At 39.9% G+C, this 24,014-nt stretch overlaps 1 protein-coding gene across 1 annotated transcript; it reads left to right on the forward strand.

The window, feature by feature from the left end:
• The first annotated feature begins 2,657 nt into the window (after positions 1–2,657).
• On the forward strand, positions 2,658–18,743 carry Mettl11b (methyltransferase like 11B). Its single transcript, XM_028864423.2, has 4 exons — positions 2,658–3,013; positions 10,887–11,062; positions 16,628–16,877; positions 17,603–18,743. The coding sequence occupies exons 1-4, from the start codon at positions 2,860–2,862 to the stop codon at positions 17,872–17,874; spliced, it is 852 nt and encodes a 283-aa protein (XP_028720256.1). The 5' UTR covers positions 2,658–2,859; the 3' UTR covers positions 17,875–18,743.
• The last annotated feature ends 5,271 nt before the right edge of the window (positions 18,744–24,014 follow it).

The raw sequence follows: 24,014 nt of genomic DNA on the forward strand, positions 1-24,014 counted from the left end.
ATAACAGATAACATGACTGTATCCTTACAAAAAATACAGTCAAGGGAATGCTATCTCTCAAATAAGGCCCAGGCCTGAGAGAAGTACCTGCTCATGAACTGAAACTGTGGAGGAAGAAAATTGGTAACAAACTATGTTCTCAGCAAGTCCTAAAGCCAGAGGTGGAGACAATGTAACCAAAATTTAACAGCTGTGCCTTCTGTTACGGAGAATGGGAAAAGGGAGTCGAGAGGCATTGGAAGGTGAGGGAAAATATATAAGAACCAAGCAAATGAGTCCTTTCCTTTTCCAGTAAAAGATGAGCATACAAAGCAAACTTTGAGAGATTATGGTTCAATTTTCAACATTATAAGGGTGATGGGTAAATTATTATAGGGTATATTGTAACAGAATTCCCCAAAGTTGAGCTACTTAAAGAAAAACAATGTATTACTGCGGATTAATAAAACTGGAGTGGCTTAACCCGGTTGAGGTCTCCCATCAGGTTATAACCGAACTTCTGATTGGGAAATGCTTTCTCTTCAGGCTCACTTAGGGATTCGGTTCCTCCTGACTGTGTGAAGTCTTTATTCTTTGCTACATGGTCTTCAACGTGGGGAAGCTCATAGCAGGCTGGTGGCTTGAAGTCAGGGAAAATAATCCAGAGAGGAAAATGAGATGCTCATGACAGACATTTTATGACCTCATCTTAAATGTGCCATATTGGTGAAATTATTAAGGCCACTCCACGTAGTTAAAAGGAAGATTTATTTAGTGGGTGACTTACAAATGAAGGAATAGGTAGATTGCGGGAGTCTGGGGAAGGTGTATCGCAATCCAGCGGTGTTCTCTGGAGTTCTGCTCAGTCAACCTCCACCATCTTGGGTCCAGGAACAGAGAGAGCGCTCTGTTCGCCATCCAGGTCTCGGGTCTCCAGACACCTCCCTTGGCCCTGCCTCATAGGTGTGACATTTGCCAGAGTCTCAATGGGGGTTGGAACTTCCAGATCCAAGCTGGAATGGCTACCTACTACATCGCCATCCCATAACTTCTGGCACGTGTTTTTCTTTAGAGTTGAGCCAGCCAGTTCAGTCTACACTCAAGGAAAATGGTGGCCAGAAAGGCATGAATTCGCGTGTAGAGAAAAAGGTGAAGGTGAGATTACAGATGACACGTTTGTGTCCCCGCAAGGTGAAAGGATTGAGAGACGATGTACAGAGAAGGTCATGGGGAGCAAAAGTGGGGCCCTTCTGAATGAGATTAGTGTCCTGTCAAGATGTGAACTAAGGCTTCATCACAGGCTCAGCTCTCTGACATGTAAGCATATAATACGAAGAGAACCAACTGGAAACTGAGAACAGGTCTCTCAGTAAATGCAGTGTGTGCCAGCACTTTGATCTTGGTTTCTCATAGATCTTCCAGAACTATGAGAAATAAATGTTTATTGTTTAAGCCACCCACTCTATGTAATGTTATAGCAGTCTGAACTAAGACAGAAGTCATCTCAGAAGCTGTCTGCTTTGATATGTCCACTGTATATAAGGCTAGTGGGAGCACATGGTATAGGGCCAATAGTGCATGGGGTTCGTGTGTGTGTGTGTGTGTGTGTGTGTGTGTGTGTGTGTGTGTTGTGTGTGTGTATGTATGTAGTTTCCTGTTAGGAAATATGAAGAGTAAAACAGTAGTCATGATCCCTGCAGAGAACAGGTAGGTGCTTGTCACCAGCTGGACTCTGAGCTGAGTTTGAAAGAGTCTACTTATAAAAATATAGGCAAAATTGCAAGGAGTACTGCTTGCAATAACCCTCGCTCACCACTATCCCTAGGTCTCAGGCAGTAAAGCAAAGGAGAAATGATGAGGACTAGGAGAGGTAGTTAAATGAAAAGACTTTTTTTTTGTTAAAGCAAATAGTGACCCTGGGGTATCTCCAGGAAAATGCTAGTGCCAGAGGATTGAATAAATACCTTGACTCCATTATTACTATCTTCTACAGCACTATCTACTGGCTGAATCAGAGGGTAATGGAGTCTGCTGATATCATCAGCATAAGTTGGCCTCTAGAACACGTAGTGTCTTGCAAAAAGCAGAGAAATGAGTTGGAGAGACAATCAGAAGATAGTACATAACACAAATGTACTTTAAAGGAAAATCATTTTCACGGTAGACAGAAAGAAACAACAAGCTTGCATGAATAGGCATTGCTCAGAACAAGTGAAGTGGAGGAGTTTGCTGATAGAGCAGGGTATTTAATTTCAAAACGGGCTTTCAAATAATTGCCTCTTTGGAAGATCCTTAACCATTGGAGACACATATCCACCTCTATAAAATGATTTGGGAAAAAAATTGTACTGATGAAAGGAATGTGAGTGGCTAAGATGACTTTGAAGGGCCCTTGTAATTTGAGGATTCAGTGTTCTAGGAGCCATGGAAATCAGGGAATAGGATCTCCTGCAAAATATTCACAACTCTTTGAAATGGAAATTAGGCTATTCCAATTTCAGAGTCAAATTAAAGCAAGTATTCAGGGTGTTAGCAGGCAGTGCCTGAGCCCGTTTGAAGCGCCTATAAAGGAGGGAAGCGTGCTTTTCCCTGGGTGAAGCAGGATCTCACTCGGCCTGTTTCCATCTTTACTTTTAGCACCTGCTGGCTTGGAGTGGTGTCGCGCAAGCAATCAGACGGTGGGTGGATGTGCCAAGAGCCTGACCTCCCCTGTCTGCTGCCCCTCCCCCTACAACCCATGACAGCCTGTCCTGATATAGATGGACCTGGGACTGGTTTAAAATGACAGTCTCAAGTTCTTTGAGGAAGAGAAGACTAATTCAAAGGAACAGCCAGACAAGCGTCCTTTCGCTGCAGGAATAATTATTATCCCCCTTCACCATGGCCCACCTGGGAGCCCATTTTGCCTTTAGATCCCGCTGGCAGAAGACGGATGATGAACTCTGTCGACATAGCATGTCCTTTATCCTTCACAAAGCCATTCGCAATGACTTCTTTCAGAGCTATCTCTACTTGCTGGAAAAAATTCCCCTGGGTAAGTGAGTCTGAGCTGTTAGATGAGGGACAAGAAGGGACTGGATGGGTTGTATGAGGTTATTGGGTGCCTAGGAGAAAGGTTAGGACAAGGGTCCTTTTCAGCTAAGGAGAATCCAGACCGGTGTCAGTGGGTGAAACTCTTTCAATGACATTCTTTTATGGAGAGGGGAGATCAAGTGCTGCCCGGCAAGGCTGAACTCTATTTTAGGGTTTCCATGCCCCCTCAGGCATAGTGACTTGCTGCTCTAGGTGTCAGCTGGGTGGCTGTCAGGCTTAGAGAAACTCAATTCTTGAGTTGTCAATGGTGTGTTTTCTAATTGCTCAAGTCGGAAAATTAGGTAGCTCGCAGTTAAGAATATTCATGTAATGGTATGTGAAGCAAAAATTGAAAACGGAGATTACATGATAAGGGGTCAAAGTGTGCTTGAGACATGCATGCATCTGTGTGTGTGTGTGTGTGTGTGTGTGTGTGTGTGTGTGTGTGCACGCGTGTGTGTGCGAGTGTGTTATCTGCTCTGGCCTCGCTAAGTCACGGGTATCATAAGAGAACTTCTGATTTCAAGGGGTGATAGTCTGCCTTCCGTTTTGCTTTTCCCCTAGTTTCAGGGAAACGGGACAAGAGGGCAATAGAAAGCTTGTCAGGTGTGTCTGCAGCATTCTCTTAACCAGTGGAAAGGTAACAGACTTCAGAACACTCTCACCAGCACGAAAGAGGAAACGACTTCTGATTAAAGAGTGAAGTACCCCCTTCCTGCCTCTTTGATTTATGTTTTCTCCCAGCGAAAACAAGGACTCTGTTTCTCAGCCTTGGTCTGTTTGCTTAAGGTTGTCTGAAAGCCCCATTGTGCGCTGGATTTGGCCTCGGATTCCTGCTGTGGAAAGAACTACATAGTTCTTAGTGTTGCATTCAAGAACCTGGATGTTAGCGGCTATCAAAGTCTCATTTTATAAATTTACTTCTGAAGTTTCTTTAATTCTATACCTACAGATACTTCCACCTTATATTTAGATAGCTTTCATAGAAAAATGTTTCTCATCTAAAATTTTGATTCTTACAGCTACACTATGGGTAAATATCACCATTTTCCCTTCCACTTTCCAACTTCTTCCCTACAATTTTAGTTTTTAAGTGAAAAAGGAAAATTCAGAGGTGTGTTATCTAATTTAGAGAGAATTACACCAAAGAAAGTTGAAGGCTTCTTCCAGTAAAAGCTATGCATCTCCTTTATCCTAAGAGAAAAACTGGGTGATCTTTCAGAAGGGTGTAATGCCCTGGTGGCTCCAGACATTGGCAAATCACTGACTTCTGGGGGACAGACAGCCTTTAGGCTACAGCTTAGTAAGAATCTTCAGCAACACTGTGTGGTTTAGACTGGAGAAATCCATCAATTGTAGTAACTGAGAGGAATGTAACTAGTGGACAGATGACTGACAGACAGCCTTTAAAATGGTTACCAGACAGAAAAGGGACACATTTATGAATGTAGCTGGAAACCAGTTAAGGATAAAACAATCTTTGCTCAAAATTAGATGAAAGTTTGTTTGAAACACGTGACCTTCAGTTATACTTGGTCTTTTCTTAATCTGATATAATCATTCTGATTTTACTTGTTTTTATTTTATCCATCTTTTCCTTTTTGATTGTGTGAATGGTTGATTAATCATTTGCAAAAACTGATGTGTTTAGCAAAATAGTCCATGGAAACCCAAAGTAAGATGAAAGGAAAAGTGTAACTAACTTTTCTACTTAGGTTTAGAGTGAAGGTCCTTTTCTCAGTCTGTTTTTGCCTCACTAATGGCTTCTGAAAGACTGGGTGGGTTTCTCTAGGGAGTAAAACCAGAACAAAACCACTGTGTTCCAGGCCAAAGTTGGATTTATCATTACCTAACTTTCCATGAATGACATTTCTTCTTTTTTCTGTTCTGAGAATCCAGCCTGGGCATTAGTTTTCCCTGACAATCAGTAAGATAGTTGCATCCACAAACTTGTGTGACAATAGTAGCTGAGAATAATATTAGCTGGTATGGGCTAGGCTCTGCTGCAGCAACAAATGAATTCTGAGATATCATTGGTTGAACCCATGCATCTACTCTTTTTTTAATCATTTTTGACATGTATTATTTATTGTGATGAGGACAGCTATATTCTTTATAGGCATATAGGGATCCAGGATGATACAGTCTCCATCAGTCAGATAACACTATTCATCAAGGCAAAGGAAAAAAAATGTTGCTAAAGGTCTGTCTGGTAGCTTTAAATACATAAGCCCAAAATGACATATATCAAATGGTTTTGGAGTTCATTGACCATAAATATAAGATTACAGGTGATGTGAGTGGTACATATAGTCATAGGGTGCTTCTGCTATGAAAAAAAAATAGCTGTTTAGAGATGATTATATCATATACTCATTTTCTGATCAAGCTGGTCATATCCTATGAAAGAAACAGTTATGGAATTACATTTGAATAATTATTATGGTCTTATATTACACAAACTAGATAAGTGATCTTCTTGCAAGTTACTAATGTCTATGAGCATCAGTTTCCTCCAAACTCTAACAAGGTTACTAGAAGAATTACATGCAGTATACATGTAAAAAACCATCAGTTTTCAGTAGGTGTTAGGTTTTCCTCTACTTCCTCTGTGCCTGGCCTTCTAAAGTCACCATTTAACTTTTTTTAGAGCAGGAATTACCAAAGACGATAAACTTAATATGTGGGAGTTTTCAGGCTGTAGCGGATATTATGCCTTTTAGGTTGGAAATAAAACAGCCAGCAGAGACGCTGCCTCCCCAGCCCCACAGAAGTGTTTTAGTGTTTGGCTTCCCTTGTTCTTGATGACTTTAAGACTTCATAAAAATGAAAATAAAGTCTCTCTTTTTAAAATGTTAGCGAACCCTGCCTGTAGGGTCTGCACAGAGGGCTAGTTGTTTAGGGGTAATTATGGAGCTCACCAGGGTTAGCCAGTCTTTGATTCCCCCTTTCCTTTCCCTATCCCTCCAACCATCTGTGTAAGGCAGTCAGTCTTATTCCTGCTCACTCCTTGGTAAGATCCATCATGGAGAACTTCCCTCAAGCATCTCTGACTGGCTTTAGAGATGTATGTTGAGACACAGAGGACTGAAGTGTGCCATTGAAGATGAAGCCCTGCTGTTTTCCTTAGGAGATTTTTCAGGAAAAACAGAAATAAGTTTTAGTGTTTTCCATTTTTAAAAACTTCAGTTCATTGTCACAGCATCCTACTGGACATGTTCTTATTTCCCATAACTTATATTTGTGAAACTAGGCACAGAGGAATGGGAAGGTTTTCCAATGGTTTTGCAGTGGTGTGTGACAGGGCAGGATTAAAGTCCAGGCATCTGTATCCCAGGCTACTTTAAAACTGTTACATATCCTACTTACCAATGTGAATGGACACTCAGCTAAAGTAGGCAGTGATGTATGTTTTTCCACACATAACTTTCAGTTTGACAGCAATAGAAAGCATGACTTATGAAGAAAATTGATTCTGGGTGGGGATCCAGATGGGTGGGCCACTGAATAGGTTCATATAATTCGGTGACATCATCCATTTGGAGATTTGGCTTGAAAAGTTTTCTAAAGGTGGCTATTTATGAACAAATAGGAGCTAGTACAGGAAAAGATGTTGTGTAAGTCTTTAGTTTGTCAATTCTTAAAGGGACTTGTATATAGCCCAGCTGGAGATGTTCATGTAAGTTAACCATCAGTTATATTCTAGCATGACCACATTTTTCAATACCTGGAGATCAGTGACTGTCAGTTGTTTTACTTGGAGTGTAATAGCTCCTGGACGTTGTTATTTAACAATGGTTCAGCAGAAGGACAAAAGCTTTGGTCAAATGGGCTTGTTTTGTGACCTGCTCTGCTAAGTCTTTTGCTAAGAGAAACTATACTAAGTCCTGTTCTCCCAGCACTCACCTGAGAAGTGATCACTCTAACTCTGGTCTTCTAAAATATTAACAACCAGACTTGCAGGATTAAAAGAAATACTACGAAATGCCTAGGACAATTCCAGGTACATAAGAAGCACTTAATAGGTACTATTCCTCTTTATGATCGCTTCTAGAAGAATCAGTCTTTGGGGAGGAAGTTAAGACCAGTGGCTACCTACTCATAGCCACAGTTAAAAGTGAGAGTTACTAAAAACATTTTCACCAAAACACTTAGAATTCCCCAAATGAAGTCACCATACATCTCCCAACACACTTCATTGCACAATTTTTAAAAAATCGAATGCAGTGTATGAAATTCTTGAAGAATTAATAAAAATGTTGTGTCCAAAATTTTCAAACACTTGTTATTTTTGTAGTACAAATGCTACAAGGGCATTTTTCTCTTTAAAGAAATGAAAAAAAAAACCTTTCTTTCTTTCTTTCTTTCTTTCTTTCTTTCTTTCTTTCTTTCTTCCTTTCTTTCTTTCTCTCTCTCTCTCTCTCCCTTCCTTCCTTCCTTCCTCCCTCCCTCCCTCCCTCCCTCTCTCTCTCTCTCTCTCTTCTTTCTTTCTTTCTTTCTTTCTTCCCTCCCTCCCTTCCTCCTTTCTCTTTCTTCCTTCCTTTCTTCCTTCCTTTCTTCCTTCCTTTCTTTCTTTCTTTCTTTCTTTCTTTCTTTCTTTCTTTCTTTCTTTCTTTCGTTTCAGGTCAAAATGTAAGATGAAGAAGCAATAGGTGTCGGATTCGCACAGAACTGGGACCAAATCTCAGCTGTGTCATTTGATCTGGACACTTTAACACTTACTTCCTTGCTTCTTCTTTCATCTAAAGAAGGATACATAACATTTATCTTATATCACCAATAAGATAGGTTCCTTACATGTATATAGATTTGATCAATTACAGGTAATATGGGTCAAGAAATAAATGCCATTTTTGTCCTATTCTCTGTTGCAAACAATCTCAAAATTTACAGAGACATTGCAATTCTGTGATAAAACACCACTACATGAATTTCCACTCTAAAAAGATGTGGGTTAGTGGCTAGTTGCCTTATTTAAGTCACCATGAACTATGCAGGAGCCATCAGGGGCAGAATCTGGGATTGGTCATGACACCTCATATATCTTTCTTAGAGAAATACATCTGTCAGTTAGGTGAAAATGAGAACTAAACCCCTAATCATAAAAGCCCACCTAGTGAAGCTGAAACCTGCTGAGCTCTGTATGGACCTGAAACCAAAATGTTGCTGATGTAATGAACCATGCCCGTTTCTAGATTAAGACTTTTAATGTATACTACCCACTTGGTGACTTAAGCAGGTGATGATGAATGTGGCTAATTTGCTACTTTACCTGGATCAGAATCATTGAGGGGGTCAGTGGATGGCTAGGCAGTAGTTGCCAAACCAATGACCTGTGTTTGATTTCTGGGATCCATGTGTTGGAGGGAGAGGACTGACTCCTGCACGTTGTCCTCTGATCCCCAAACATGTACTCCAGCACAGTTTCTCCTTAACAACAAGCTGGGGGAGAGAGACAGATTGAGCCACTGAGCCATGGTTTATCCACAATCCCAGAATAGCATTGAATCCTAAGAAAACTCTGTGATTTTCTAACTTGATGTTTTGAGGACTGCAGAAGAATTTGGAACCATGATAATTCTGGGATGGTGATGCCTACATTTTCCATCTCTGTTGAATTTATAAAGATTTGTTGGTTCACTTGGTTTTTGTATAAGACTTTACTTAGGCAAGTGCAGGAAGAGAAGAGGTAGAGGTCAGCAACCTATTGCTTTGGAGCATGAGGTCTCTGCTTCCCGTTTTGTATTATCTCATACAGTTGTGCATAAATTGACAAAAAGATGCTATACATCAGCAGCTTTAAAAGATTTGTACTTTAAAACTAACATACGTGTGTAATAGTTAATATACATTGAGGAGACTATGTACCATACATACTATATTGGTCTCCAGAAAATAATCTATTTAGAAACTGACTCCTGTAACCCTTTCAGAAAACCCATGGTCATTTGTGACCCAAACATTAGTTCCAGAATCTTCAAGCTGGAAAATCTTGACTTAACTCCATAATAGAAGCACAGTTCTAGTCACATGCTATCTACTGCATTTTTAACTTTTAGAATAAAAATTTGGGAGTATGTAGTTATTAACTTTAGAATCAAGCAGCACCCTGTTTTAATGTCACAATCTTTGGAGTTACCTAAAGAAAAGTAAAATTCCTAGTTAAGGCTAAATGCTATTTTTCCTTTGACTCCTTCTACTTAAAATTATGCCATATTTTGGTTTTCATCTCATGATAAGAGTAAGTTTGAGCCATTGTATATTTTACCTAGAGCTTTTAACCATATTTTATTTCTAGTTACTGTGAACCAAAACATGTCTTTTTTGGAATTTTACCAATGTACCCTAGATTCTTGGCTACTTTGTCTATTGGCTGAATTCCAGCCTATAATTTTTCTTGCAGTACGAACAGTTTTATTCCAGATCTGATAAGTAGTTGTCATTTGCAGATTTCTTTTTGCTGGGTTCCCATGTTAGTGACATCATCTTTCTGTCTACACAATCTCTTGATTTTAACCCTTGCTGGGTTAAAATACAGCTTCAGGAAACTTCTGTAAAATGAATCTATAGGAACTAAATACTCTCACAGTTAAATGAGTGTTAAATTTAGCTTCAAAATAAAATTTCCTCACAATACTAATTCCACTAAACCATTGCTTTCAATTGTTTCTGACGAAATTTGTTATAGCTGCTTAACTTCAGCTCTTCATTTTGTAAAAGATGCCAGTTATGCTGACTCTGACATTACCAACAAATATTTTTGTTTCTAGGTGTGTCTCATGTGGAGTGCAATATTTTAGGCATACTTATTCTAATAAATTATTATTTATCTAAAATTCAAATAATATTAAGTCCTGTATTTTTATTTTCTAAACCTAGCAATTCAATTTAAATGTCAATCATTTTTTCTTTTTCCTTCTAAATGGCATTAGGGTCCTTTTCTTATTCTTTCTGTTTTGAAGATTTTAAACATATCTGTAAATTAGCATTTTCAATAGTCCATCTTTCCTATCCCTGGTTAGATCTTACAGACTCTTTCAGCTCTGGAATTTTTCTTCTATTGTTTCTTTACTAGTTTTCTTCCTTTACCTGTAGAACTTTAGAATTTTTTAGCTTTCTAATTGGTTTGTTGCGGGGGGGGGGGGGGAGCTTATGGATTAAGCTATTTTTAAATTTTAATTTTAAAAATGTTTCAGAATTTCATACATGAGTACTGTATTTAACATAGAGACATACTTGTAAATATATTGCTTTCAAGGAAGTGAAAAGTAGGGATTAACAACAAGAATTAATGAGAACATTTCCATAAAGCACTGAGCTAAGTGACATTACTTAGAATGATGTGATGAGGTTATTTTTCTACTGTATAAAATACTGTAAGACTGTCTGACAAGATGTTTATTAAACTAGCTGCTCAATTATGAAAATGTCAAGTAATTGTGATTTATAGATAAGATTCTTGAAGATCATAGGGTTTAGATAGTTTTATCAATGCTATATAGCGTGCAAGCCTCTGGGCTAGAACTCAAGCCCAGGTTTTCTGATTTAAAACCCTTGTCCATGCTGGGCATGGCAGCACAGGCCTTTAATCCCAGCACTCAGGAGGCAGAGGCAGGTAGATCTCTGTGAGTTGGAGCCCAGCCTGGTCTACAGAGCGAGTTCTAGGATAGCCATAACTACATAATGAGACCTTGTCTAAGAAAGTCAAATCAAATCAGTGCCTTGTCCGCTATAGCACAAATTCATGGAGTTTTGAGAAAGCCATTATGCTGTTAAAAAATTAGCTTGTTATGTCCTATACATTTTAATAACTTTTGATAATATTTTCTTTGCAGTAAAATTGTATGCTTTAACAAGCCAAGTCATTGATGGTGAGATGCAGTTCTATGCCAGAGCCAAACTTTTCTACCAAGAGGTCCCAGCCACAGAAGAAGGCATGATGGGAAATTTTATTGAACTCTCCAACCCAGATATCCAGGCCTCTCGTGAATTTCTTAGGAAATTTGTTGGGGTGAGTTTTCTGACTAATGCTTGATGAGAGGGCAACGTCCTTGCAAACTGAGCTCACATGTTTCTATGTTGTCAGAGCCACATGACTCAGCGGAGTGGTCAGGCGGAAAGCCTGTTTTAAGATGTTCAGAGAGATGGAGTTCAGCAAACCCTCGGATTATCCTACTTGGCACTTGAGCACTGTAGCACCAGCTAACCTTGCATGCTTCGGGGGAGGTGAACTAATAGTATAGACACCACTGTCCTACATTACAGAGACATCTTCTTCAGAGAATCAGAGGTAAACAGCTGGCACCCAGAAAGAAGACCGCTAAGAATTCATGTGCCACAGAATTTCAGATTGACAAATGAAGTCTCTAAAATACAAATGAAATATGCTAGAAAATGCATGCTTACGTTCAGTTTGAAAACAAGGATGATAGAATCCCTTTATGATTTTTATACATAGTTCAGCTTGTGAACTGAACAAATGAGATTCTTTGGTTACTCTGGATTTGGTTAAACCTCTTCCTTCTTTGTGGAAGAAATTTCCAGGTCATACAGAGACAAGATAGTAGAATGTAGGAGCCCAAATTCTAAGCTTTTTAATGCATCATGATTCCTCTACCTAATGTATAAACACCTCTGAGCGTGTTCTTTCCATGCATTTAGCTACAGTCTTTTCATTCATGGCTAGGGAGTAACAACCAAATCTGTTGGTGAAAAAAAACAAAGATCAAAGAAGACCAGCAATGTTGGGCTCTTGCTTTAGTGAACAAAATGAGCATAAAATAAATAATGCATAAAATAATATAAAAATGAGCATAAAATAAAAAATGCATAGCTATTACTAATAATACCATGATGTCTTATCATATGTTCATCACAGATCTTGCAACTTTATTTAGTTTTCAGGCTATCTTAACCCACACAATAAAGTTGCAGCTGATCTTATTGAAGACAAAAATCCTAATTGCAAGCAAAATTTGTTGTAGTTCAATACAATGTCATTTGATTTAAATGTGGGTAGTATTTTATTTTGCATAAAGGAAATGTTATCAATATTGAGCTTTAGGGTTAAACTGTCAACCTACTCAGAAGAACAGCTTGAAGATCATATTGGTGCTGAAGTGAAGTTCTATTCATTCTAAGCTCCCCCTGAAGCACCCAGTATCTGAGTCATGAGTCTGGCAGCAGACACTTGGGGCCAGGATGAGATGTCTATCTGATGTAAGTAGCAGCCACAGAGGGTTGAAAAGTGTAGGGTTTATGGCCATGGATGTTCACATGAGTAATCTTTAATACTTGTAAACTAATGTCGATAGCTGATGTCATGACGTGCTTGCTCTAAGTAGGTCAGTTACTTGGCCAAGCCTTTTAGGAACACTGTCTGTTTACTCTTTAGAATCTTTAAAGGTAAGAGCTCTTGTCAGTTCTTTTTTCTTTTTGTAATTGTGGAAACTGAGGCTTAAAGGGATGAAATAAATCCTTAAGATCACACACCCACTTGAGACTTCAGTCCAGGCAGGTTAGTCTTACACCAAATTCCCTGCTCTCAATCATGCCGTATTTTTTTTTTTTCCATTTGTTTCATGAAGCAGAAAAATCCCTATTTTTTTTCCTCACAAATTATAGACCTCAACTCTTCTCTTTTCTGAACTAAGCAGTCCCTCCTGCTTGCCTCATGGTGAGGCCGACTTTGATCCCAAGGCATTTCAGAAGCTTAGCTAGTAATCCAGCTGTCTTGTCACTCCACGAGGAATGCCAAGCTGACCACAGGGATTCTGGTCAGACAGAGCCCAGAGGCACACCCACGGACCTGGGAAAGGAAACACTGTATGCTCGCATGTTTATGTTGGAAAAGAGGCAGACTGTTCCTTTCAAACAAACACAAGAGTCCTTCTTAGTAGACAAGGCTCATTGTAAAGCTGTGACCTTGAACGAAGAACAAACAGTCTGTTTAAAGGAATGATATTTTAGTGTTTTGACCTCAATAATCTGCTAAATTAGTATCTAGGTCAAGAAACAAGGACTTAGGGGATATGAGTATCTGACATGATTTATTCTTGTGTCAACTGGGAAAAGGCAGACTGTTTAATTTAAAGCTTTGCTTTCCTTTCAACACTCAGTGACAGGGGACAGTGGGAAAAGCTGTTTAATCTAGTTGCAAATGTATTTGCTTTAGACAATCCACAAGTGGCACCAACATGATGCCAGTTTAGCTGATAATGAATAGGACAAGGTTGTAGTCCACAAGAAGGATCTTTGCATTTGATCCATTTGCTTCTTGGATATTTGTCAGAGATTGGATGACTAAAATGGTAAGATTTGATTTGTATTTCATGGCGTTTATACAGGGCCATGAAGCACTTAGATTTTAGTTTTCAACTTGACTGAATGGGTTGAAGCTAATGCTTTGCAAAATAAAACAATTAGGCACAATAAGACCGCAAACAGCATAACTAAGAGTGTTTTTATTATTTTGTATGAATCCATAGACATGAAGATAACACAGTGAGTGAAAATGAAAATAAAACCTTCTTGTTTTGAAATCACACATTGTGTGAGACTGTGTTCACATTTGTCAAGGGCATCCGATTTCAATCCAGTCACAGCTTCTCCAGCCATCGGGTCCAAGAGGTGAGAGCAGATTCTGAGAGCAGCCTTTAAATATCCCTTCACAGAGGTGTTGCCTGTGAGTGACAGACAGAAAAAGAACAGCGATGCCAGGACAGGGGAGGCAGCGCCAACCACACTGGGTGAAGCAGAACAGGACAGCCAGGCAATGGTCGGAGAGGCTAGAGGGTCATAGCACCTGAGTGAAAGGAGCCTTTGGGTCTGTTGAAAAACAGTTTCAAGAATAGTTGTAGCCAAACATCAGACACCCTGATTGATTAGTCGTAATTGAAGAAGGTAAGACGCTTCCAGAGCAATGGTTCTCAACCAGTGGGTCACAACCCTTTTTTTGGAGCACATATCAGATATCCTGCATGCCAGATATTTACATTATGATTCATAACAGTAGCAAAATTACAGTTATGAAGTAGCAATTGAAGTAATAATGTTATGGTTCGGGGTGGGGTGGGGGTCACCACAACATGAGGAACTGTATTAAATGGTCACAGCATTAGGAAGGTTGAGAACCATAGTTCCAGGGAGTTCTGATTGGAACATTTCACCTCCTTGTCCTCAGTTGATTTGTCTAAAATGCAGAGGGATTAAATATCAGTTGCTTAAAAACTCTACGCTATTGCTGACATCCTCGAAGGGCTTCCTTGGTGAGTGACAGGAAGGCTGAGAGGGTGAGGTTTCTTCACTTACCAGCTTCATATTATCTGTTCATTGAACAGTAAGTGTCCAGTGATTAGACTCTTAAGGTCTTTTAGCTCTCTTCATGGGTCGACTTCTAAAGCCACTTACTACACTAATGAGATCGGCATGACTAATAGAGCTGCTGGGAGCCAAGCAATTCCAGGGAAAGGTTTTAATGAGAATCTCTTATTGAATTCACAAATTTCTACTAGTCATTGCTGGTACCTTACAATCTTCACTCCGTATTTTCTCCTTTCATGTTTCTTATTTTATGTAGAAGATGATGACTTTCACGAGACTCTAAACCAGTTGTATGTAGCTATAATACTTGAACAAGGGTGGCACCAGAGTGAAGGCAGAGATGGCAAGCATATGACAGTGTCCTACTGCTTTCCTTCTTAGATCCAAGGAAGAAATCACCAGTCAACCATACATCCCTTTCCTGCCGAGTCTGGATGAAGCCTTTGAATTCCTTTGACTATCACATTAGGTAGCCCTACCAGAGAAGTCAAAGTTAACGCTGTTGGTATTGTTCCTAATGTAGACTGGGTTTGGCTCAGATGGTTCCTGTTCAAATTCTAGTTCTGCCTGCCATGAGCTTTATAATACCAGAAACTGAAGTTTTCTCATCTCCTAAATGGGAATCATTCTCATCATCTTTAAAAAAGAGATACATGTATGTGTGTATATGTATGTGTGTGTGTGTGTGTGTGTGTGTGTGTGTGTGTGTGTGTGTATGTGTACTCTGTCTTCTTGTGCATCTGTATGACATAAGAGAGCATCAGATTCTATTATAGATAGTTCTGAGTCACCATGTGGTTGCTGGAAATTGAACTCAGGACCTCTGGAAGAGTAACCAGTGCTCTTAACCACTGAGCCATTTTTCCAGCCCCATCATCATAATCTTACAGAAGTTTTTCTGGTTTTTGTGATTATTGTGGATATCAAGAGCATGTGCCGTATCAATACTCATTTATTACAGCCCTTACTACGTTGGAACAAAGCATTATTATTGGCTCCTTGTTGCTTTGTTGTCCTTGTGCCTTTCTAGCATAAGGGAAGCCTTTTGGATGGACTGCAAGGCAAATTTTTTGATGTTTCCTCCTATTCATGTTTTCCTTTGATCCTTAGCCAACTGTATTTTTCATCCTTAGTTCCTGAGAAATCAAGAGTAGGCTCTCTCCGTAAGATCTTGATTGGTAACTCCGAGTATCCTATTACTGTAATTTCTAGCACGAACTTATTACTGTCCCAATCACAACTAAATAATTTAGACCAGCTGAGTCTTTCTTCATAAGTCCAAAGACTTTCTTTAATTGTAGAGAAGCAAGTTTGAGAATGTTTATATTAGCTAATTTCTCAATATGCACCACCTCCCCATCCCCCTTCCTACTTAATGCGTAGCCTTACTTAAAGCTTTTTTTTTTCGTTTGTTCCAGTAAACATGTAGTTTCTGGTACAAAAATACATATATTATATAAAAATATGATATATGTAATATTATATATAAATATATTGTATTTATATATAAATATGTAATATGTATATGTATTCTTTCAGCATTAAAGGAGACAAAGACACTAAAGAAACTACCCATTATCCAGATGGCTGTTCTGTGTGTTGCCAGAGCTGTTTTTACAATACAATCTTGGTGAGATGGCCAGTGGGGCAATGGCTATTCGTCAGCTCAGGTCTCAAATGTTACCACCCATGGAAAAGGAGTAGATGATTCTGAGCACCTCCAAACCCAGCTTAGAAAAACTAAAATTTCAATTATCCCAATATTAATTTGAATGTCTCCAAGAAGTGAATGTTTAGAGTAATTTTGAAACTCATGAAAACACATGATGGACTCCACCCCACCTCCCCAGTTTTTCAAAGTAACAAAATATAGTACATGTCCATATAGCTGCCATGATCATCAGAGATATGTTTTCATAGAGCTCTCCATGACTCATTTCTTGAAGAGACTTACCCTGTATTGGAAGCTAATATAATAGTTTGTAACTCTTTTTAAAGAACTAAATGTGGCAAAACACAGCAGAATTATAAATATTTGGCTTTTCTGGAAAAAAATGAAATGTTCTATATACAATGTGATAATAGATAATTATCTATATACACTTGTACTAACACATCAAGTCATACACATAAATGAAACATCTTATCATATAAAATCGAGGCAAATAAACTTGATTTGAAGAAGTAGTTGTAATGCCCAAGGCTCAAGATGAGTCTCTGTATTTGAAGTAGCCCATAAGGTGTCTTTCCGCAGGGGCCAGGGAGAGCAGGAACTGATTGTGCCTTGGACTGCGGCTCTGGAATAGGAAGGGTCAGCAAGCACGTCTTGTTGCCTGTTTTCAGCAGTGTTGAACTGGTGGACATGATGGAATCCTTCCTCCTTGAAGCCCAGAGCTACCTGCAGGTGACCGAGGACAAAGTCGAAAGCTACCACTGCTACAGCCTGCAGGAATTCACGCCTCACATAGGAAGATACGATGTCATCTGGATTCAGTGGGTCTCAGGTCAGTCTTGCATGGCATAACTTTTACCCTTCACCATTTTCCAGCTAGGAAAGATGACACTTGGGACAAACAGGGACACCAGGAGGAGGTGGAGCTGTAGGTGTGCTTACAGCACTTTTTGTTAGCTCTAGCTGTCATGTGATCTCCCAATAGCTCTGGTCCCCTGCATTTCTCCTATCACTCCTAGGGAGAGACCAAGTGCTGGGAGCAACCCACATCTTTGCAGAAATGTAAATAGTTGAAAATACTTTAAAAACTGAGCCCATAAATGGTTGATCCTCATTCTTTATTGATAGAACTAAACGTTCTGAGACTTAAATCCTTAGGAAATGAAATAGCAATGAATTATACTGTGGTCACATACACACACACACACACACACACACACACACACACACACACACACACACACCCCACAAAATGAGATTGTGTTGTATAGGTCATGAAATGGCTCCCAGGAAAGGCAGTAGTGTCTTGTGCCTATTAGGTACATGGTCCAGGCAGCATGATATAAAGACAAGGAATTAAAACCCCTGAAAGAGGACTGGTATCTTTTTATTTTTATCTCAGTTTTCAGTCTCTTGTAACTAAAACATTTCAAGCTATTAAGCTATTTGTGTGAATGTATAGCTGACAGTCTCTTGACTCTTAGCTTTGTTTTCTTTCTGACCCGCCTCCCTCCTGCCCCCCTGTTTCTTTTTCTACCAACCTGGCCCCACTTGCAGGGTACCTGACTGATAAGGACCTCCTTGCATTTCTTTCCCGGTGCCGAGATGGCCTGAAAGAAAATGGTGTTATCATCCTGAAGGACAATGTAGCACGGGAGGGCTGTACCTTCGACCTGTCTGACAGCAGTGTGACTCGGGACATGGACATCCTTCGAAGCCTGATTAGAAAGAGTGGGCTGGTGGTTCTGGGCCAGGAGAAGCAAGAGGGCTTCCCTGAGCAGTGTGTTCCAGTGTGGATGTTTGCTCTGCATAGTGGTAGACCATCCTGATCAGCAGTGGGAATGAGCAACCAGACCGGACAGTGGTGCTTTGCTCAGGACTGGATCTATCTCCAAGGTGCCCTACGTGATGCAGACAGAGATGGAAAGAAGGGATACAGTGCATGTCTAGAATGATTGATGATGTAGTATGTACAAGTTGTTGCTAATACAATGCACACACTGTGATGTGTGCACATTTAGATGTGTGCTTACTAGAATGAGACATTCACAGATGCTGTGGATTTTCTGAGAGTTGGAGTAAAACACCAGGAAAGTGCTTTAATGAGCTTCCTGTTTACAATGGGACTGCACAAGTGTGTATGAAGACCTGAAAAGAAACAACGCTCACAAATTATAGACTGTGTTGATCACTGATGATTTGTGTTATACAATTAATCACAGAATAGGGCAGAAATTCTAGATCCCCTTCCCTGCCCCTGTGTCTGCCACACTCCACGTTCTTCCTCTTTGCCCTCATAGCTCCTCTTGAACAAACATTTTCACCTAATTAAGAAGGTACTAGTCAAATAATCTTATGAAAACAAGTCTATTAATTTTGTCTTAGGCCTTCTTTTGGCAGAAAAAGTATATGGTTTCACTTTCTATTTTGGGACAGTTTTACTACCAATGATGTAATAATGTAATTTAATAACAGATGCTTGCATTACCACAATGTGGAAGTGTCTCCTTTCAGGAAAAAAAAATGTTAGACACTGAAGTTTCACCCCGACCTTATAAGTAAATGTTGTCAATGACCTAATTTTAGCCACTGGTTTTCAACAGTGGCTGCTTCTGCTCCTCTTCCCTTGAATGAAATGAATGTACCTTGAAAGAGAATCATCAAGAGAAATAGGCAAATAAAATGATGCTTCAGTACTCACTTACTGGGTTCAGGTAAGGAATTAGTTTAAATAAAATAATCTAAAATCTTTCAAAACGAGAAATGAAATTCAGTTTTTATTAGCACAATGTTTAAATATGACTATTCTGTCTTTAAAATACTTCAGCACTCTTTTTTTTTTTTTTTTTTTTTTTTTTTTTTGGTTTTTTGAGACAGGGTTTCTCTGTGTAGTTTTACGCTTTTCCTGGAACTCGCTTTGTAGAGCAGGCTGGCCTTGAACTCACAGAGATCCGCCTGCCTTTGCCTCCCGAGTGCTGGACTTAAACCAGAACCGCACCGCCCGGCCACTTCAGCATTTTTATGTTGAAACACAGTGGTATGTTTTGACCCTGAACTTCAAAGTACCAACTTAAATGAAGAAAACCTACTGCATGGCTATATACTGCCACAAAAAATTCATATTTTTAAAGTCATAGCTCTAGAGTAATAGAGAATTGTTATAATATATTCTTATAAATGTGGCATCACCTAGATAGTTATCTTTTGTACCCAGAAAATTACATCACTTCTGTCCTTGGTCATTCATGCATTCTAGAATGATGTAGCAGAAAGTGAGCCAGAGCAAATCAGAGACAGAAACCAAAGAGTAAACTGTTAAAGACAGACAGAGTATGACAAAACTCAGACTTCATCCTTCATACGCCTTGGAACAAATTAGCAGAATCTTCTTTTGAGGCTGATTCTGGGGTTTTATTTTATACCAGCAGCTTTAATTCCTTTACCTCTTCTACTTTTCCATAGTTGACATATTTGCCAACCGTCTCTGCTCTCAGTTTCTGGAGCTTATTGTGTAAAATATGATTTCTCAGTGGCTGCCAATAGATGGTCTTGACTCTGTTGAGTCTTTGAGGTTGATGACAAACCAATCCCCTTTCTGTTGTTGGTTCCAATCATGAACCATGCTACTTAAAAAGCCTTTAGATTTGTATTATTCTGCATTCTGAATTCTTACTGTGTCCTTAATTTAACCAAGAAAAATAATTGAAGGGAAACATTGTCACTAGCAGCCCTCTGTACTGTTAGTAACAGGTGCTGTGGATATGCTCTATATAAATAAAACACTGATGGCCAGTGACCAGGCAGGAAGTATAGGTGGGACAAAGAGAGAGGAGAATTGGGGAAACAGGAAGAAGGAGGAGAGACACTGCAGCCACCGCCAGGATAAGCAGCATGTAAAGACACCGGTAAGCCACCACTCACGTGGCAAGGTATAGATTTGTAAAAATGGTTTAATTTAAGATATAAGAACAGTTAGCAAGAAGCCTGCCATGGCCATACAGTTTATAAATATTATGAGCGCCTGAGTGATTATTTTATATGTGGATTGTGGGACTGCGGGGTTTGGTGGAACCTGGAGAAAAGCCCTCCAGCAACAAACAGGTACAAGGTAAATACAAGAAAACAAAATCACTGGTGTCATGAGGGACTACCAACCAGATGAAGTAGTCTTGAGAGGTTACATTAAAGTTTGAGTCTGTTTCTGAAAGAAATAAGCAGACTTTTAGAGGTTGCAAGCAAGGAATTTCTTTTTCTGGTGCTGTCAGTATAATCATAGAGCTCGTGGAAGGAAGACACTTTAGAGTGACACCCGCATCTGCTCCTTCTGCCAAAGAAAGCAATGTAAACAGGCTGTGTGTGTTTACCAGCACATCTGGAAACCAGTGGCATCATCAGTAGTTTACTTTAGTTCGCAAATACGGCTTCATAGTCCAGCTGCCTCCAAATCAACTGGAGAAATTCATCAGTAGAGATCTCCCAATTTCACCTCCATTGGGGTGTATTTCTATGACGTGGGATCAGATAATTTAATAAGTTATTAACTGATTCCAGGAATCAGCTCTGTTTGAGAGCACTGGTTGGGAAGGACTCATGAAGCTGGGAATTTATTATTATTATTATTCACATTGATGCTAATTATTCTGAAATATAATCTTATGGTTGTACACATAATCTTTCAGTGATACCCCATTCACACTCACAGCATGAATTTCCACCTCTTAAGAATGCCATGTAATAGTTTCATAATCTTGCACTGACTTCCTCTCTAGCCCATTTTACCACCATGACCCCTCCCCTCACAGCTGCACCTATTTGCAATCTCCTGATAGACTCATGGTGTATGGCATAGGGCACTTGCAGATGTCACTTTTTAAAATGTAGACTAGACTGCATTGATTTTCTTCTGTTCCAGAATGCTTAGGTGGTATTGATTTCATTTTTTGTTTTTTTAAAGCTTTTCTCGTAGCTTGCTGGGCTGTCTCGATTCTGTGTTCCACTCTATTTACCATTTTGCATCACTATAGCGTTCACAGTTATCTGTTTGCTTAGCATTTTATCTTGGATTCTGAGCTCTTTGAGGGGCTATTCATAGCTAGAGCCCCAGTGTTGACCATACACCTTAGTACACTGCAGGAATGCGAAGCTCTGGTGAAAGCATGCCAGGTGAGAGTAGGAGGAGTCCAGGCAGGCTAGGCTTCTGGCAGTAACAAACAGGAAACAGAAGAAAGAAACAGGAACTAAAGGTTCCTGAAGTTCCAAAAGCACTGGGGTATGCAAGGCTAGTCAAAATACTGATTAAATACTGCATGTGACAAGAACCAGAAAGTGCCCAGAAATCAGCAAGCCCTGAGCTCAGAAATCAGGCAAAGGGGAAACTGTAACAAGATTAGATCCTGAGACAAATAATGCTGCCTAATTTAGGGGAGCATTCTTAGTTTCTGTGCCTGTGTCCACAACCTAAGGATATTGCCAAGCCATAGTTTCCTTGGTGAGTGTGACCTGGTAAGAAAGAAATGTGTTCAAATTGTGGGTAGGTGGTAACAAAGCAAACTCCTGGTTCCTACTGGTTCCCCACGAACAACATATCCAAGAAAATGAGGTTGTAGATGAGGTTAATCTAGCTCTGGATGCTGAATGGAAGTAGAAGGTGCTGGCCGGTGCTCCACAAATGAATTAATTGAAAATGTGCCTGCAATTCTGAATGAACTTTGGAGGACCCTGCAGTTTATAGGGTGATTCATGAAAGGGTGTAGTCATCACCTGTTCCCTCATTGAGAACCTGAGCGACCACTGGTAAGTACCGGCCTAGAAGTGCATCATGTTTTAGGGGACAGCAATGTTAATGATTTCAGACTATCATAAAAATAAAAAAAAAAAAAGGAAACGAATAAGGTCACCTGTGTAAAAGGTGATCTGCTTTTTATTAGGGACACATTTTGGTCCCATATTCATTTTCTCTCTCCATCATTTTCTCTAACTGGCCTTTCTGAGTGATGTACTGAGGAGAAGCCCTGGGTCCACTATATTCAGCTGCCTGTCAGGAGTAATTAAAACCAGTTGTGTTACTGCTTTCCTTAGCTCCAGCTGACTCTTTGATGCTTGGCTGTCCATGCCAAAGAACCTGCCTCTCACAATCATCACAGGCCAGTGTTTCTGCAGAGGTCACTGCAGGCTAATTAAGCAAATATGTGAAAAAAATGGTTTCAAATTATCTCAATTAGTGAGTGTTTATATACAGATACTTAGGGTAGAGGTTGATGACTTTTGAAATAATAACTAATTTGCAGGGCTAGCAATTTGATGTCAGAGAAGTCTATGTATTCAGCACCTTTGGGCTGACATGATTTGATCTTTGGCTACATAAAAGAAATTATACTTGTTTCTACCAAGAGACATGTAAAACTGTGTAAGGAGATCCTGGCTTAGGAGTGAGAAAGACCGATACATAAATAATAATGATTTAGAACAAAAAGCATTGAACAATTCCTGTGCATAAAGAGTTAATACAGGGAAAAGACGAACTCACTCCATCTCTGGGACTTTAACTGGGCTACAAAGACTCATTGAACACATTTTTGTGTACAATGTACAGCCACTGCTCTAAAACTTCAGGTTAAAATAAGGTCCTGGGCTCTGTGGAGCTTAAATTCCTGGTAAGACTGAGAAGCAATGTACAATCTAACATAGATCGTTTCAATGCTAGCAAGTGGTAATTTTTTTTTTTTTTTTTTTTTTTTTTTTTTTTTTTTTTTTTTTTTGAGAAAACAGAGTAGAATAAAGGCAGATTGGGCGCAATGGGGAAAGATTGTAATTTCAAATAGTGGTCTGTTTCACTGAAGCCCAAAAACTTGGCTTCATTGAAGGATATTTGAGGCAAGAAGTAAAGGTAAGGGTGCAAGCCCTGTAGATTCCTGGGGATTCCAAGGGCACAGCCAGAGCAAACGTCCTGTCTTGAGAAACAGCTAGAAGGTCAGTGCTGCAGCAGCAGAGTGTACGAGGGAGAGGATGTAGCAAGATACAAGGTTCAAGGATGCACCTGAGGTTGTAACACCTAAGGTCTTGGTCACTGAGTGGGAACAGGAGGTGCTGTGGAGTTCCCAGAAGGGGATTGTCAGGATGTGACTTCTGTTTTAAAGGGGACCCTCTGGCTCTTGTGCCGAGAAAAGATGACTGGGCAGAGATGGGAGCAAGGAAAGGAGTTTAATTAGGGGCTTGCAAATTGTTAGCCTGCGATCCATGGATGTAAGACGAATGGAGTTTGTATCATTTCATGTAGGGAAAGTCAGTAATGACATAGTTTTCATGTCCAGAGACCAGGAATTAGAAAACTTTAATCTCAAAATGTGTGTGAGTTTTGAGATGCCACCAAGTGAAAATGTTGAGAGGCCCGGTGACCATGAAATCTGACTTCTAAGAGGGAAGTCTGGGCTGAGACGGAGGATTCAAAGTACAAGCACAGATTTAGTTTTTAAGACGGTGATTCTGGGTGAAATTACCAAAGGAATGAATGAAGACAGAGACGAGAAAGGATGAGCTTTGAAGACAAAGGACGCACTCAGCCTGAGATACTTGACTGCTGGGTCAAGAAGAAAAGCCGAGGAGACTGAGGTGAGATCAGAATAGAGATCAGCAAGAGTGGGGGTCGTTTTAGCTACTTTCACATCAGTGGGGCAAACCTGGCAGAACCGGCTTTGGCATATGGTTTCTGAAGGGCCCATCTATCACTGTCAGGAAGGAGAAGCACGTACTGGCGGGAATGCGTGATGGAGGATTCTCACATCATGTTGGACCAGGAGACGCAGGAGACGGCTGGAACCAGGGACTGGGCTAAGGATCTTCAAAGGCCTGCTCCTGGTGAACGTCTTCCTCCAGCTTGGTCACATCTCACAGGCATAGCTGGGTGAAAGGGACAATGTTCAGCAGACGAGGCAAGAGTGGCTTAAAACTCAAGGTCAAACATGCAGCTAAG

This window comes from Peromyscus leucopus, chromosome 15 (assembly GCF_004664715.2).
Source record: "Peromyscus leucopus breed LL Stock chromosome 15, UCI_PerLeu_2.1, whole genome shotgun sequence".
NCBI lineage: Eukaryota > Metazoa > Chordata > Mammalia > Rodentia > Cricetidae > Peromyscus > Peromyscus leucopus.

Coding starts and splice junctions, on each gene's coding strand:
- Mettl11b (XM_028864423.2), top strand. CDS start 2,860: ATGGCCCACCTGGGAGCCCATTTTGCCTTTAGATCCCGCTGGCAGAAG. Junction 11,063..16,627: donor TTCTTAGGAAATTTGTTGGG/GTGAGTTTTCTG, acceptor GTCTTTCCGCAG/GGGCCAGGGAGAGCAGGAAC. Junction 16,878..17,602: donor CTGGATTCAGTGGGTCTCAG/GTCAGTCTTGCA, acceptor CCCCACTTGCAG/GGTACCTGACTGATAAGGAC.